The sequence below is a fragment of the Lathamus discolor genome, chromosome 6 (assembly GCF_037157495.1).
Source record: "Lathamus discolor isolate bLatDis1 chromosome 6, bLatDis1.hap1, whole genome shotgun sequence".
Classification (NCBI taxonomy): Eukaryota; Metazoa; Chordata; class Aves; order Psittaciformes; family Psittacidae; genus Lathamus; species Lathamus discolor.
In genome coordinates this window covers 59,603,669-59,617,806 of record NC_088889.1, presented here as the reverse complement: position 1 = coordinate 59,617,806, position 14,138 = coordinate 59,603,669, and the positions used below count along the sequence as shown (strand labels likewise).

General features: G+C 39.9%; 1 protein-coding gene across 11 annotated transcripts in view; it reads left to right on the top strand.

The window, feature by feature from the left end:
- Positions 1 to 14,138, top strand: part of GALNT18 (polypeptide N-acetylgalactosaminyltransferase 18) — a 261,201-nt gene that overhangs the window by 212,125 nt on the left and 34,938 nt on the right. For 10 of the 11 annotated variants that reach the window (XR_010613540.1, XR_010613539.1, XR_010613541.1 and 7 more), the window contains one exon: positions 12,591 to 12,755. The exons of the other annotated variant lie outside the window; for it this stretch is intronic. Coding sequence is in view for 7 of the 10 variants with exons in the window: in XM_065683059.1 (XP_065539131.1) it covers positions 12,591 to 12,755 (165 nt within the window). In the remaining 3 variants the exon portion in view is untranslated. The remainder of the gene's footprint in view (positions 1 to 12,590; positions 12,756 to 14,138) is intronic. 11 annotated transcript variants of the gene reach the window in all.

The window sequence follows — 14,138 nt, the reverse complement described above, 5'->3', positions numbered from 1 at the left end:
AGGATGAATCTCTGGCATGTGAGCATGTTTCGATCTTACTTGCAGAGCTTCGTGAGCTTTGCAATTTATTCATAAACACGGGCAGATTCAAAGGTACAGTTCTGCAGGTCAAAGTGTGCAGAGCCTTAATCTAAATTGTAGGTGCTGACGTCTTTCTCTGAGTGTCATTTGCTTTCTCTCTGCAAACAGTAGTACCACTAATTCAAGACATTTGGTGCTCAGGAAAAGGGCCATTTCTGTTAAGGTACATAAATTTCTCCACTTGCCTTGGAAGGCTTAAAAATGTTTCAGGAAATAGTTTTTTTTTAGGATACAGTTGGGTTGGATAAAATTTCATGAGCTTCTGTCAGTCTCTACATAGAGACCAACAATAAAGATCAAAACATAGACTTCAGTGCTTGAAACACATCCTCTGCAACTAAGGCATCATATTTTTATTTTTTGTAGGCCAGTGTAATTAAGGATTTGCTTTGATTTTGATGCTGTATATTTAGAATACCAGAAATTCTTTTCTTCAACTTAATGGGCTTAACTAGGTTTAAGAGGCGAAATACTACCAAACATGCCAGGGTGGGAACACTGAGTAACTTTCGTTTGTTCTCCACAGGGCTGAGAGCTGCACTGCTCTGCACCTCTCACCCCTGTCCAATGAATAACCACACCCCAGGCCCTGTATCTGTTAAAGCAATTAGCACAAGCATCAAGTGAACCTTGATAAATGGCATTTTGACCTTTATTAAAAAAAAAAAAAAAAAAAGCTTAACTGTTGATGACAGAAATGATCAACAAAAAATGACAGAGGTTCTCTTTCTTTGGTGAATATCAGTCATGTTTACATAATCAGTATTCAGACTAACTCATCCTCCATTAATATACTGTTGTGAAGTTGGCTGTTAAGTCACGTAAGTCATATAAAGAAAAGGAAATCACAGCGTAGACATCAGATGTCTGAAATTTTATTCATATTATAACAAAGTGACGCTGGTGCTTTTAAATACTAAATGTATGGCTACTAAACCAGGCAGAGATTTCATTTGTTTAGAGTAGTTTATTAAAAGCAATGTTATTGAGCATGCAAGTAGGCCATATACAGCATTTGCCTGTTTTGTAATTATAGACTCTATATAACATGCAAAACAGAAGTAAAACTTCTGCAAACTTAATTAGTGTCAGGGGTTTACCCGGAAAATGACTAATTCTGACCTGAGAAAAGACTACAGAAGTATCCACTGAGTAGCTCAAGTGGCAGAGCTTGGTAAGAAAACTGCTTGCTACTGAAACTGCAGCACTAAATGTTCTGTGTGTGGAAATGCACAATATATCAGCAATAATAAGCCTTTAAGATGGTGTTCCCAGACAGCAACATGTCACACTCTCAGCCATACACCAATTTCTGAAGCCATGCAAGAGACTAAGAACTGAAGGAAATTGCCTATGTGAGTGCTGTGTGTCTGTGCTGCTGAGTTTCTCTCACACTTCCGTGTTTAAGTAAAATTCCTTCCCTTGTTTTGGTGTTTGAGATCCACTTCTGCTCTGCAGAGGTTTCTTTAACTATGGGTCACCATATTACATTCCTAACCAATTAACAAGTTGAATACCCATAATAAGGCTTTTGGCATATAATTGTTTAACAGCAAGCACTGATAGGAGGTCAAGTGGGAGGTTAAAACTGCTGTTGAAGGAAACACTGCTAGCAAGAGTAGGTGAAACCTTCAGAGCTTCACTTTTGCCAGAGTGCTGTGACAGACTGTGGGCTGGCCTAGGATGTTCAGCTTTAACTTGCTCATTAATTTCAGCATATTCAGTCCATTGTAACTTACATCTCTAAATGGGTTTGCTATAGCTACTCTGCTAGCCTAGACTAAATGGAATGACAGGTAGTCCACCTTCCCATAAAAATCTGGAGTGATTTTAAACACCTCGGTATGAAGCACCTTTCACTGTTCTACATTCTGTGAGTCTTACAGGATCTTCAGGTTCCAGCTTCACCTCAGCCTTGACAAGATGTTCCATTTGTGTTCTGGCTGCAGCCTTTGTGGAGTAAAAGCAGCATATGTTTTCGTTTAGGTCAGTGTGTTGATGCTACGTGCTATAAACTTTATCATATGAAAAGGAAGAGAGGGGAAGACTCTTTTGGATCCTGACAGTTCTTTTGATTTTGGTGAAATTATGTCAGATTTATTTCAGGTTTGCTGTGAATGAATCAAGCCTTCTTCTTCTTGCTGTGGGATGTATTCATTTGCATGTTGTAGAAGCAGACTAGAAACTACTGCTGGGAGTTTTTAAGACATTAAAAGCAGTTGGGTTTTGCATTTCATTTTGTTCTTTTCTCAAAGGTGCTTGCAAGGAGGTCACTTTATAAACTTGACCAATGAATTCCTGGTGTTTCATTTTGTTTTGTGTGGAAAAATAAGTATGTCCCTGCTGGTAGCTTAAACAAACAGAAGATAATCAGACTGTCACTAACTAGCTCAGGCTGAAATATGCTGCCTATCTTTTTGTTTTCCTTTTCTATACATAATGCCTTGTTCCACATAGACATTTTAATGTCTGTATTTTATTGCCTCCAGCACCAAAATAATTATATTTTAGACCTTTTTTTCTTGTATTTGCATGTGTTGGTCAATATGGTACCTCTGGAAACCTTAAATCAAATGCATGCAGGATCCTAAGAAGAATGGGTGACATCTGGCTTATCTCAAATCAGAAACATATTTGTGATCGCTTTCAGTTAAACCAGGAGAGACAGTAGGCACAGGGAGTTAAGTAATACCTGTAGGGAGCGGGGAATTCTTCTCAAAGTTGTACATGTAACTGCCCTACTTTGTTCCCATTTGTTCTTTCATTCACAAAATGACAGAAGTTCATGGCACTTGTGGAACACAAGAGGAATTAAAGGACCTCTGTATCCATAGCCATTGCTCACTTTGGGACTAAAGACAGAACTGGATTAAAAACAAGCAAACAAACAACAACAGAAAAAAAACCACACCAGTAAACAAAAAGAACCCCCAAACCCTCAAGATCAAGATGTTAGTGAAGCATCTTAATCAAGAAGGTGTCGCACTTGCTTGTAATTTGCCTGTCTTGACTTATCACATGCAGACACAAACTGTTACCAAAGTCTGGAAAAAGGTAACAATAGTAGGAATAACAGCCTGTGTTTTGGCAAACAGTCAGAAGGTTTGCCACTAGAAAAAAACACTTTTTTTTTTTTTCCTGAGAAGTAGAAAGCTACCTGACTCTCCCTGGCACCACTTCTTTTTTATTGTTACACTTATTATTGTAGTTCCAAGCATCCCAGTAATGACTCAGAAATCAATTATATTAATTGCTCTACAACCTCATAATAAAAATTACGTCCTGACTTGAAGACTGAAGTCTACAAGTAGAATATTAGGAACAGGAGATTGCAGCAGAGAGGAGAAGGGAATGATGTGAGGTACCAACACAGCATTCTTGGGTAATGCTTTATTGTACACCAGCAAAATTACTGTGGTTTTCTTTGTTTTGTTTTTGAGAAATATGGGCAAAAGGAAAATTCTGTGCCATGTGTAGAGGAAGATGAGTTCTTTGGAAGATGCTTCCAGGAATGTTTGCTTGAAGATTGTGCCAAATGAAGCCTAACATCCTGATCTAATTAGGAGCTGGAAGGTAGCCTCCTATTGATACTTGCTAGGTGGATAAGTAACAAGAGGAGGGGTTGAGAAGGGTTTTGAAAATAAAGACAAGCAGTTGATGCAGTGTAGAAGACAGAACAAGTAGGATATTGCCTCTCTGAAAGGCAACTTGAACTCCAGGTTTTCAGAAGCATTCAGGATTTGAAGAGGGCATGAATGCTGACACCAGTCAGGAAGCCAGCAGTGGTCAGTTTTGAGTAGAAAAGTTATATTTTAGAGATGTTTTCAGGATAAAAAAAGGCTGTGTAACAACATTTGGTGACTTTGGAAGTGGTTCAAGATGAAAATGCGCATTATATAAGTGCATGATTACCTGAATGTGGCTGTGCCCACAGTAATCTGAAGCATTTGGGTCTTAGCTGTCAAAAGGTGAAAAACTTGCTTTTAAACTTGTTGATGCAGAGCTGCCAAATGCTTGTGCACAGATGGTGTTAAACTAGCTCAGATTTTCATTAGCCAGGAGGAGTCAGCTCTGCTGCAAAGGATGGACCAGGGTGTTGGCACATGGAGGTGATGGCTGAGTTTGTTTGCGAGTATGTGTTGAAGGAGAAGAAAACAGGGTAAAACAAACATGGGATTATGTAGGAATAGACAAAGAAAACTATGAAGGGTGAAGAGGGACTGGTGATGGGAGAGGGAAAAGGAAAATTCAGATAGAACAAAGTCACAGGAGCCATAAGGCAGCATGCATTTTGAAAAAAGGACACACAGGTGTCACACACAGAAGGGTTCTGGTTGTTTTGTCTTGCTGCCTTTATTGTTTTCCTGTGGAAGAGTTGTAGAAGTCTTGCACATAGATAAGAGCAAAACCAAGAGGAACTTTAGGAAGTGAATCAGGTAAAATTTTAATTTATCCAGGTCTTGTTCACTCTTCAGCATTAGGAAAACTGTGGAAGTAAGTACTGAAAGTATATTTAAAAGCAATGGTTGACAGTTCTATTCAATTTAAAAAGTGGAGCTTAAGTAAGAGGATTTGTGTTTGCTTGTTTTAAATAAAACCAAAGCAGAATATCAAAGTAGGCAACAGCAGAATTAGGTATTCACTGCACTATAGGTTCATGATTTTAAATTAAAAAGTCTGGCATTGAGTTCCTGTCAGTTTTCTATTAAATAAATATGTTAACAGGTTTGTGTCTTTAAGCCTGTATTTATAGCCTCACACTAAGTTATTTGAAGTTTTTGAGCATCTTAGCTTTATTGTTATTAAATATTGTTGCTTATAGTTTGGAAGTTAATTAGTGCACGGGCATGAAGAAGAGCCCATAGGTCAGATAATCATAATGCTGATCAGTTAATTCAGAAGATAAAAATCTAAACACTGAAGTGAAATAGTGAGTAGTTTCCTTCTTACACACTTGACAATTTACAAGTCTAAATTATGGTCTTGCTACACCTGGCATTCTGGCTGTTTGTTAGCTTATCAGTAAGTCAAGTTTCCTAGTGAATAGGTCCTCAACATGTGTAAAACATGGTTATAATTGTTTTAAAGTTGTATCATAAGGATGCACCAGCCAAAAACCTACCTCAGAAAAATAATATGAATCTTCTACAGGTTGACCTGTGGCTTAGGGGAGACTTTCTGTAAACTTCAGCCTGTCCTCTTATGCTTGTACTTCTCCAGCAGTAAGTTTTGTCAAGCAGCAAAAGACACAGCGATGCTATTGATCATGGCTACAAGACAGCACAGCCTCTCTCTCCTGTCATTTCCTACAGGAACAGTAAATGGGAAAACACTTGATTTTTATCTTAGTGATGTTTGTGTTATTAAAAATTGACTTGGATTCTGTTGAGAGTTTTCTTACCAGGGTTGTGGAGTTCTTCCCTTTGGATGTGTTTATCTAACAAGAAGTGGTGGAATAAAAGCCAGGAACAATATAAATAGGCAAGTAACAGCAATGTTACCCAAGTCTGGATTTACTGGAATACACCAGACTACTCTTTAGCTGGAGTTGTAGTCAAGTATGAATCTGCTGTGAGAGTTTGGACCTAATATTTAATATATTACTCTTGACAATAAATGACTTCATGGATTCATTTGAAGAAAAATATGGTTCAAAGATGGAATAAAGGACTAGTGAATCAGGCTGCTTATCCCTCTTAGTTATTATGCCAAAAGCAGGGCAGCAAATAAATGCTGCTGCTGGTGAGCATTAAGTTTGCTTATTATAAATGCAGAGTCATGTACAAGTCTCCAGTGTGATTTCATCTGGGAACATTGCCATAAGCATTACAAACGGCCTTCAGCCAGAAAATTGGTGTGTATTGCTTTAAACTTCTGGTGGGGAGTTAGCAATTTATCCTTCAGATAATCATTTTGCGTCAAGTGAACATCTTCCTGTAACTTTTTGCTACATGATAAAGCAGCTCCTATGAATAATTTACTGCAACTGGCAGCCTGCTTCAGCTCTAAAGTCTGTCAAGTCTGGCGGCTTTTCCAAGTTTAATAATAAACTTGAAGTCAGACATCTCATTGCACTTAAAGTCAGTGGAATTTCAGTGTTAATTGCAATGGGAATCACAATTTGACCTTTTAGGGCAATCTTCTCATGAATAGAAACTCTGCATCACATCATTGTGAGGACAAAGCCGTGTGTTTGTGCCCAAGTAAGCAGAGCTCATTTCTTTTTCCTTATAGGCTACAGCATCATAGGAGTTTGTGCAGATTTTATTTTGTGTAGGTGTTTTAAATGTTTTCATTGGGCCGAAAGAATTGCCCAAATTACCTGGGCCTTCACTGCTGCCATGGCAGATTTAGAGTGTGTTCTCTATTTCACCACTGTAATACAGCACATAAGATGAGAGTATCCCACCCAAATTACTGTTCTACGCATGCAGAGAACCTGCATGGCAACTGAGTTGGTCATTTTCTAGAAAGAACAGCAGCACATTTCAGTCCACCACACCCAGACTGACTGGCTGACCGGTACCAGGGAAGTCTGCCCCAAGCTTTTGGTCTGCCCCATCTGGCGAGGCCGAGCCTCGCTGCCATCATGAAGGACTGAAGTGCTAACCAGGATTTTGTGAATCATGCTTAGTGTGAATCTCCCATGTAAACAAAGGTAGCCAGATCTTGTCAGATCATCTCTTAACACCAGGAAAGAGATTGTCTGCATGTATGTGCTAGACTCAGTGTGCACTGTCTCAGCTCTAACCTCTTCTAGAACACAAACTCTTTCGTCTTCCCCTGATTTTGAGCATTCTCGTGCAGATCTGCTTTTTGCTGTGCTCACTTTCTGCCCCCGACACTTGCATGTGCTGCTCACAGGTTTTTCCCAGTGTCACTGCTAGTCTAGCAGAGGATGAACTCTGTGGCAGTCAGATGGCTGGCCGTGCATGTGATACATCAAGATTACAGCTGAAAGCAGAGTAACACCGGGTTTTGTCTTGAACAACTTCTTTTGCATCACTTCAATCTGCTGTGATCCCCAGGCTTCCAGAGGAAGTTTCTTGAGGACGCTGCTTTCACTGAGGGCAGGGAAAGCAGGTGGGCAGTGGCAGCCTCTGGAGCCAGCCCATCTGCATGTGAACAGCCCTCAGTCACTGTTGAAAAGCACCTGCTGGAGTTGCTGAAGGAGATGTGGAAGTGCCTACGGCTCAGGCCCCACATTGTCTCTGACACCAACTGCATTCCTGCAGAGTTTCTAAGTAATGCTGAATCCTTGCAGTGTCACTTTTTGAGAGGGTAAGTGCCTTCTTACTAGCTGATTTCCTGAGCAAAGGTGCACCCTTCCAGTTCCCCAGGAGACACAGCTGTACTGTTAGAGCTAAAGAAACAGATGGTGAAGTGCGGTGGGCTAGAACAGACTAATGAAATGTAAGGAGGCTTATTCTTTTACAGAATAATGGAGTTACTTATTTTGGTTTATTTAAATCACGTGCTTTGGTACCGACATCCAAGCAGGATTCTTTCTGTGGAAATTCAGTAGCTCCTCAGGGAGGATGTATGTGATGGTGATGGCAAAATGTGTGGCTGTGTTTTGCTGAGGCTGCATCTTCAATGAAAGTGCAAAGAAGCTGTAAATCAGCATACAGCAATGTCGTGGTTTAAACCCAACCACAAACCTCGTTCACTCACTCCCCCCGCCCCCTTCTTGCCCTCCCCCTGCTCCTGGAGGGATGGAGAGGAGAATCAAAAAGAATGCAACTCCCACGGGTTGAGATAAGAACAGTTTAGTAACTAAGGTATAACACAAATCACTACTGCTACCACCAATAATAATAATGTTAAAGGAAATAACAAGAGGAAAGAATACAACACCTCAACACCAGCTGACCAATAACTCATCCCACTCCCCCCAGCCAAGCACCTACCGATACCTCGTCCAACCCTCCAGTCCCACTAGCCCTTCCGGGTAACTCTCCATTACATCCTGGGCATGACGTGCTGTGGTATGGAATACCTCTTTGGCTAGTTTGGGTCAGGTGTCCTGTCTCTGCTTCCTCCTGGCCTCCCCTCCTCCCTGGCAGAGCATGAGGCTCAGAAAGTCCTTGGCCAGACCAAACATTTGAGCAGCAACTGAAAACATCGGCGTTATCAGCACTGTTCCCAGGCCAAAAATATGAAAACACAGCACTGCACCAGCTACTGAGAAGGAGAAAAATGACTGCTACTGCTGAACCCAGGGCAAGCAACTGTCCTGACTTCAGTGGGACTCAGCAGATTTTTGCCTACTGAGTCTCCAGTCCCTTGAATAAGGACTGCTATGACATTTGCTGTGGTGGCAGAAAGGAAAGGTCCAAGTTCTGAGGAAAATTTTCAAAGTTACCCTAATGACTAAATCGTCCACATGTAATAGTCCACATTCAGTCATTTGGACTTCCAAGGCAGTACCTGGAGTGATTGTCCAGAAATCGCCTTCCTAAATTACTGCAAAATTACTGTTAGTTGATGGTGATGTTGCAATCTGGTAGGAGCAAATGTGCTGGTAAAATGTGTTTTGCCTGTATCTTCTGAAGTGTTTTGAACAAAAGTGCCTCAGTTGCCCATTTTATGCTGAAGTGGTCTGTAAAACAGCTAACATAGTTGCTGATGCTTGTTAAAAGCATCCTCTTGAAGAAGTACTGCTGTGGGCATTTATCTACTTAACAGCTTACTTAACTCACAATACAGAATGTTTTTTATAGTGCTACACATAAAAACATGAGCATGGTTTTAATGCATAAGATTGTATTTTACCTGAAGGTCAATTTAAAATATGTTCAATAAAAAGTCATATATAGAATCACAGAACCAGCTAGGTTGGAAGAGACCTTTAAGATCATCAACAGTTACCCCACAAATGTCAAGACCACCACTAAACCATGTCACTGAGAGCATCATCTATATGTGCTACTTAAGAAGTACATTATGAGATGATAATTCCGTTCATATAGCTCAGGTGGTGCATCTCCTGCAGCCCACCCCAGACAGGTAATTTGTATACCACCTTTTAACTAAAAAAGAAATGCAAAAATAACTAAACCGCATGGCAGGCGGGGAAAGGGAAAGAAATAAACTAAAGTAGTATTTTAGAAAATTAATCAAATAGAAACAGGGAGATATAATGCGAAACCAAGTTTAATATTTTTCTTAATATATGAAATTATTTAAAGAGAGGCTGTACCATGATTTTGTCTTTAATAGCTTTAAGTTTCAGACTAGAAAAGCATTACTCGGTACTATTAATAATTAATTCTGTTATACCAAATGGATGTCCTCCCTTCATCCTGACATAGTTACTACTCTGCTCTCTCAGTGCAGGGACTGTTTCATTCCTGGGCTGGGGGAAAGGAGCCACGGACTGTTCATAGGCTTTAAGTTTTCTGGACAAGTGCTACACTAAGCTATGCCTTGCTGTTTGCTAGTGCACTTCTCAAGTGAACGTGCTTTTGATGTGATCCCTCTGTTAGAAAAACACAGTAGTCAAATTACCATGTTGTGCAATGTTTTCACTTCTAAAGTAATGTATGGTGTTCTTTGGTAAGATTTTAAAATATTTATAATAATATTTAGAATAATTAAGTTATATCCAGATAAACAAAGCAACATCTTGAAAGAGCCTCATTAGGGAGACTGTTACCGTTCCACCATCCGTTTCAGTTTGAGCTTATTTTTACATGCCAATTAGGAGCCCAAAGGTGCCTTTTCCAGTACTAGGTGAGAGTACAAGATTTCACACTTCTTTTTCTAAACTGGTCCAAATTAAAAAATGAAGTGACCTTGGCAGGTAGGGTGAACTCCCTAAAGGTAAGCAGCAACCTGCTAATTAAATCTGTTAAGCATAATTGCATTTGATTGTTTCATTTCTGTACCATTTTGCCAACAAACAGAATTGAGTAATTCCCCCAGCCAGAGCTGTCATTTTGCTGCTGCCCAGAAAGATGCTCAGGCTGAAACACTGCTGCTTTGACATCAAAAAAGCTGGTGGAATTGGGTTTGCTTTATCCAGGAAGATGGAATGATTACCTGGAGCCTTCAGGCCACTCTGTGAAAAGCTGTGAAAGGCTGGCGAGAGTGAGCTAATAAAAACAGCTCAGCCCTCAGGGTCTGCAGGTATGCCACTTTTTTGCACGAGCAACCCCAAGCTATAGTCTGGCACTTCTCAGAGTTACAGCCAAGACTGCTTATTTGTTTTCTGTGACTGATCTGTATCTTTCAGAACACAAAAGGCAAAAAAAACAAACCAGGCAAGCCCCTAAGTTTCCTCCTACTGTTTTGTGTGGTGACAATGTGCTGAACAAATGGAATTAACAGATCACTTCCAATTAATCAGAAATGCAAATAACTGTCAATTTCCCTCTCATTTTCTAGTAGTAAGTTTAGGTAAGAGGAAAATGAACTGCAACAAAACGTTCACCTGTACAGTCAATGCGTCCTAACAATCCCCTTTGGAGATTATCTTGATTATGCGGCCTTGCTATATCACTACCTCAATCTCTCTCCAAAAAAGTATCTGGCTAGATCTTTAATGTATCTAAAATAGGTACTGTTGGTCTGTCTAGAAAGTGCATTCCAAATGTTCATTGCTTTTCTAAAGCATCAGTTTTGTTTGCAGAATGTTAACTATCTAACTTGTGGATGGAGTCTGGGGCGTGGTGGTCTTAAAATCTTTCTGCAATTCGTACAGTTTACTTCAGTCCATAATAACCAACCTTTTTGGAAATGTGCTCTGCTAGGTGCTTTTATTTACCCTTCTCTTCTCCTGTGGGGCATGACTGAACTATTCAACTTTTCTCTATTCAGACTTTCAGCGATAAGATAATCTAGACTCATCTCTGTTCAGCCACCTCAGATTGCTGTTATTTCTGTGGGTTGAAAAGCACGAAACTTGATGAGGGGGGTCAAATATTTGATTAGTCTAAACCACTAACGTCAACTTCTGTGCAACTATGTCAGTTTATATCTGCTGTGGATCTTCCCTGGAAGTGTTACAGGAAAATGAATAGAGGACACAGTCTTACACAGAAACACCATGATTTGTTTTGTTCTGTATTTAATCCCTGCATTGACTGATTTCAGCATTCGAAGGTGGGATTATTTTTTTTTTACACAAAGTTCCCAAATCTCTCCACAGTTCTGCTTTGTTGTTTCTCTGCTTTCTCTCCTACTGCAATCAGTATTTTATCAGAGTTTTCACAAATAAGAGTACACACTTATAAAATAAGCTACAATGTCAACAATGAACAGATACCGGGAGATAGTACCATCGACCTCCAGGAACAGGAAAGTTTTCCAAATGCACACAGCATAATTTCCAGCTCCCCTTTTGTTATAGACACATGGAATGGGTACAGTAAATGACAGGGACATTAATTTGGTGCTTCTGTCAGCTCTTGTCTGTTGTGACTCTGATACCACTGGACTTGTCAAAGCCTTACACCTAAAGTATGATGTTGTCGTTTCATTTTTTCATGGTCCTCCCAGGAAGAAGGTCTGATTGTAGCAAAGTAAGTAGTATTTGTGATTAGCAAACAATCCTGGCATAGTCCTGTGTTACCTCTCTGGGTGTATATGTAACTTGTTGCCTTCAAGAGGACATTACCGACTGTCTGGCAAGCTCACCTTCCTTCCCCTTCTTTTTCTTTCTTCTAGAGGAACCTCCCACATATATTTGCAGCCAAACGGAGTAGAAAGAATTTGTGAACTATACTAGCCTCATGCCTTCAGCCCTAAGTGTAATTACTGAGGCTTATGACAGCTGGAAATCCAGAGCAGCCATATCTTTTTCCAGTCTCTTGTATCTGTGTGATTGACATCTAAAAAATAAAATGAGAACAAGTAACCCAAACCATGGCCATTTGGTTTTCTCTCCTGCCTCTATCTGTCTGTCACCAGATGCTAATAACTTTTTCTTGTTTATACTGGTTTCCGGTCAGCAGGTGCCTCAAATATGGGGTTTAGCTTGATTTATTTTTTTTAATAAAGCCTTCATTTCTCTTTCTGTCTGTCATATAAAAGTTTGAGAACCTTTCTGATGAACTGCTGTGCTTCTGTTCTCTTCTTACATCTCCAGTTAGGCATTGTCCTCAGATGAAATAGTCTCATCAGAGTTGATGGCAATACTCAAACTATTCCCACTTCCTGCTAGAAGTAGCAGGAAGAGTGTGTGTCTTAATTCTTGAAGACCCACAGTGCATGACCATAAGAAACCGAAGTTAAAAGGCACATGATGAGACAGCAATGAGTTGTGTTTGTGTATTTCCTATCAATCACGTACCAGCATTGCTTGTTGGTACCAATTAACAACTAATTGTTAATTTAGAACAACTTTTAAATTGTTGTGCTGCTTCCTGCATTAAAGGAAATAATTTAAAGCCACCATGGGGTCAGCCTGCTGCTATGCAGCATATTTATTGTTGCCATTAGCTTTTTTGGTAAAAGTGCCGCTTCTGTCTAGAGGCCACAAATCTTGTTTGTGCTTCCTGTTGCAGAATGTTTATTACACAAGCAATCAGCAACTCCATGTGGGTGTTCTGAGTCCCACTATCGACGATGATGACAACAGATGCCTGGTGGATGTGAACAGCAGGCCCAGGCTCATTGAATGCAATTATGCCAAAGCCAAGAGAATGAAGCTTTACTGGCAGTTTACTCAGGTAATGCTTACTCAGCAGACATTTCAGAAAGTTCTAAAGCTTTCTTTCTGTATCTGAAGTGTGAGTAATCTGTTTACTAACAGACTAGAATCAGATTTAGCCTTGCTTTCTGTGCACAGAGCCAGGAAGCTGTGTTTGCATTTGATCCCTGCCTCAGGAGGTTATAAAATTTGTATTATATTTTCTGAGTTCACAATGAATAATTTGTTTCTAAGGCAGAGCACTGTTGCAGAATTCCGTCAATCAAAAGAAAAAAAAACAAAACCAAAAAATAAGTTATTTTAGAGCCAAATACAAAATAACCTATTTAAAACCAAGGAACAGAAAGCTTATTGTTCGGTTGTTTATTTAGAAGTAGCAACTCAGAAAAGGGAGGGGTAGGTCACTGGTAATAACAGCCTCGTATTGAGGTACTTTTGCATGCTCCTTACTTTGAAAAGCTAATGTGGGGTGTCTGTGAAAGAGAGATACAGAGTGGCACAAGTAAATACTGATAAGTGATTTCACAGTGGTGAGAATGTTGGACACTTGAATCCAGGCCTGGTGTCAGCACTTCTTAACTGATTGAGAAGTACAAAGGAGAACTAACTCTAAAGAAGCTACAAAAGGTGTGGGGCTGGAAAACATGCTCTGTGATGCAGTGCTTATGGAGATCATTCTGTTTGGTTCAGCTAAAAGACAAGCAAGGTGACTCAAAGCCTATCAGTGTTTCCACAGAGGGATATAGGTTACCCTGAAGACAAGCCAGGTTCCGATGTTTAGAAGCTAAAGATACTCAGATTTAGTCTCTCAAGGGAAGGAAAGATTTTCCAGTTAAGACACTGGAAGTTAACCATGTCAGATACTGGCATGTCAGTTGCTTTGGATAAATAAAACAAAATTACAGTACTTTGTACACCAAGTACCTCATTTAGTTTCTGGGAAAAATTTAATAGCTAGTGCAAGTTTGACTGCTCACAGTTGCTCCTCAGCAGGTTTGAGCCTGCAAATCTAGTTGTGTACTCCAGCTCATGGGCTGAGGCTCACCGTTAAGGTAACTTTATTCCTGCATTTAATTTTTCTGTAATGTCCATGTGGGTTTGCAAATACCTTTTCTGCCAACTCATTAGTTTCTTTTTATGTGACTTCAACAGCCATGACAAGTATATTTTAGGTCATTGGTAATACAGTTCAGCATCTATCTTAGTGCAGAGTCATTTGGACACTAATGAGTAAGGCATACTATTAATATAATTTGTATTTATGCTTGAAGTAATCTAGATCTTTGTCTTTAAAGGGTAACTCTCAAGCAGCAGACTTTAAATCCCTAACCTGGAAAGACATCCCAGCTTTCCCCTTCAGTCCCCTCAAGGGCGAGTTTTAATTACATCTTCTCTCAAATTT